At 43.9% G+C, this 3,207-nt stretch overlaps 1 protein-coding gene across 4 annotated transcripts; it reads left to right on the plus strand.

Annotated features, from left to right (window-relative positions):
* Positions 1-263: 263 nt before the first annotated feature.
* LOC131188296 (uncharacterized) lies at positions 264-2,770 on the plus strand. 4 transcript variants are annotated; one of them, XR_009152759.1, is made up of 4 exons: positions 264-537; positions 1,096-1,198; positions 1,687-1,836; positions 2,545-2,770. XR_009152759.1 is itself a non-coding variant. In XM_058163478.1 (3 exons), the coding sequence occupies exons 1-3, from the start codon at positions 550-552 to the stop codon at positions 1,782-1,784; spliced, it is 603 nt and encodes a 200-aa protein (XP_058019461.1). In that variant the 5' UTR covers positions 264-549; the 3' UTR covers positions 1,785-2,770. The 4 variants fall into 4 exon arrangements, 1 of the variants encoding a protein (XP_058019461.1); XR_009152757.1 differs by lacking the exon at positions 1,096-1,198 and having other exon boundaries at positions 264-951; XM_058163478.1 differs by having other exon boundaries at positions 264-951; positions 1,687-2,770.
* The last annotated feature ends 437 nt before the right edge of the window (positions 2,771-3,207 follow it).

Consider the following 3,207-nt stretch of genomic DNA (forward strand, 5'->3'; position numbering starts at 1 on the left):
CACCTTGGAGTATCTTGGTATCACAATTCCCAGGATTCCCGCCTGCGTTTTCTGCAGAATTATGGGGAGTGGGAATGGAGTTTCCGGAATTATCTGGAGGAGAGCAGACTGGGAGAAAGGCTGGGTGGGAGTACCGGGAAGAAGCGATCTCTAATTTCCCGGAATTCCGGAAGGAACAATGGGCCCACTTGTATAGAAAGATTACAGAAGGAATGGCATTCCTCATTACAGGGGCTCTGCGTCCCTTGGGACGGCACGGCTGTCGAAAGCCGGGTCTGCGTGATTCACTCCACCACCCAGCATGGGCGCATTTTTGCTCAGCCGCGGCTTTCCCGGCGCCGTTCCGCTTGCTCACCAAACGCCGATTAGCGCGGGTGAGTCAGCGAGGCACGGGATACGGCGGCCAAGGAAACGAGTCGGGGAAGTGAGGAAGGAAAGAAAGTTAGGCGATTTGTAATCCACAACGAGGAAAGGCTTCGCTACTAGCAGAGGAAACCTCTCCAGGGGATTTGGCGCTGCTTCTGGGACTTGAAAGGGGTATGGCGCCAAATGCGTTACGCTTCATTAATCGCGTTTGCTTGTTCCTCGATTGCACTTTCTCTTCTAAGAAAAGAAGGCGGCGAAATTTCCTTTCTTCCCGCTTCCACCCCCGGTCTGTGTCTGGAGCAGGGGTCTCCAACCTTGGCAACTTTAAGCCTGGTGGACTTCAATTCCCAAAATTCCCCAGCCAAGGTGGCTGGGGTATTCTGGGAGTTGAAATCCTCCAGGCTTAAAGTTGCCAAGGTTGGAGACCCCTGGTCTGGAAGGTTTCTCAGCGATCCTTTGGTCGCAAACTTTCCCGACAGGATCAGTCTGTTCTGCGGGCCCTTTTATTGCGCGTGGCGGCTGCCTCTCGAGCAAGTCGCTTCGGGGACGAAGCGCGCTGTGCAAACGTCGCCTGTTCATAATCAGGTACCGTATTAATCAAGAGTTTTATTTCCGTGCAGAAAATGAGTGCAAGCGTTCAGCTTCCGGTCCTCTCTTTCCTTTTGTTCAGAAAGTGGGAAGGGAACCTGGCAGGGAAGGAGAAAAACGTAATTTGCCATCTCTCAACAGGGTCGGAAGATAGGATGTTTCGGAAACTCCCTTCCCCCTCCCCATAATTCTGCAGAAAACGCAGGTGGGAATCCTGGGAATTGCGATACCAAGATACTCCAAGGTGCAGAACATTAGTCGGGGTCTGGGAGCCCAACCTTAATGGTGGTGGATCTATGTTTTAAAAGTTATATTTAACTGGTATAACAAAATGTAGAAGCATATTATATAATGTATAGAATGTCCTGGGCTACTTGTTGGCAGGGAGAAATTGTGAAAAATTGACTAAACGCTAAAAGTGCACTGAACACTGTTACCTTCCCACCAAAGGTGGTCCCTATTTTTCTACTTGCATTTTTTACGCGCTTTCAAACTGCTAGGTTGGCAGAAGCTGGGACAAGTAACGGGAGCTCACTCTGTTACGTGACACTAGGGATTCAAACCGCTGAACTACAGATCAACAAGCTCAGCGTCTTAGGTTAAGTTCAGTCAAAAGATTATGAAGGTTGGATATGTGTTAGATACACTGCAAGTCGTACTTTAGTGATATTCCAGCACCTATCTGATTCCTTATATTTCAGGTGAATTATTTGTCTTTTGTAAATTCCGCAGGTAGCATTTCTTGGATTGCGCCATTTCACATTCATTCATCATCTTCCTCAGAAGCATTTTTGAAAAGGGCAAGCTTCCAGGGAAGGATGGCAGTCTGACTCAGGAGCTGAGTTCATTGGAAATGTTGAGCTCATGTTAAAAAGATCTTGGGTTTGTATTAGGTGTCCTACATATTACAAATATTCTGAATTATAGCCAGACATATTGGCCTGTAGATACACATGGAAACAATAGCTAATATCCCACAGTACACCAAACCATAAAGCCCATCTTAGCCTAGCTTAGTCCAAGATAGCCATGGCATCCATTTACACCTGTTTATTGGTCCAGATTTTACAGTTTCCCTCTGCCTTGACAGACCAATGTGATCCGGTGCTTTATTAAGGTGGATGTGTCTCTGACAGGGGAGGAAGAAGCACAATGTCAACCCTGAAGTTGATCTGACTGAAGCCATCTTGGAGCTTCAGTGTTGCCACACTGGAGCTGAAGGATATTTATTTTTATTTATTTATTTTATTAAATTTTTATACCGCCCTTCTCCCGAAGGACTCAGGGCACAGCCAAAGATAAAACACGGAATATATACAATTAAAACATTTAAAACATAGCAAATTACAGAAAGGCTGATAATTAAAAATTTAGTTTTAGAATTTTAGAAATATTAATAAGACCCCGAATTAAAATTTAACACTATTATGCCAGTCCCGCTTGAATAAATAGGTGTGTTTTTAACTCACGACGGAAGGTCCGAAGATCAGGCACTTGACGTAAGCCAGGGGGAAGTTCGTTAGGGAGGGGGGAATTTGAGATAGCTGGGACTTTGTAGTCAAAATAAAATACTTTCTCTTGGGAACCAAGGACATTCTCACACCTGGTTGGAGGAAGGAGTGATGTCATCAGGCAACCAGACGGAGCCGTGATTGGACCATGTGACTGATTGTTTTGAGAAAGTGACAAACTTTTAATTAGGTGAAAAGCACAGGAACCTTCAGAGTCAGTTTTCATCAGATCTGTGCCAATATGATAAAGCCAATAAAACTATTCTTTGAGGAATTTACCTGCCTCTGACTTTTGCTTGCTATGGGTCTATTACTTGGAACCCTGACACACAACCAGAAAATGCAAAACAAAAGACACATCACTAGCCTCCTGGAAACCTGTTGGTAATAACCAGAGATTCTGGCCATCCTTTGTTGTTGTTATGGTTGTTCTTTCTAGAAGCTCTAATATTAGCTAGATTCATACAAAATGCTCAAGTAAAGTGAGATGAAGTTGGGTAAGTTGTTGCAGGAATTGTTTCCTGATTGCTTATTTGTACCCTATTAAGGGTTGTACCTTATGATTCTTGATGAATGAATCTTTTATGTACACTGAGAGCGTATTATTTTTATTTATTTATTTATTTATTTAATTAAACTTTTATACCGCCCTTCTCCCGAAGGACTCAGGGCGGTGTACAGCCAAGATAAAAAGCAGTAGGTATACAAAGTTAAAAATCAATTTAAAATACCTATTCAATAG

This window comes from Ahaetulla prasina, chromosome 1 (assembly GCF_028640845.1).
Source record: "Ahaetulla prasina isolate Xishuangbanna chromosome 1, ASM2864084v1, whole genome shotgun sequence".
NCBI lineage: Eukaryota > Metazoa > Chordata > Lepidosauria > Squamata > Colubridae > Ahaetulla > Ahaetulla prasina.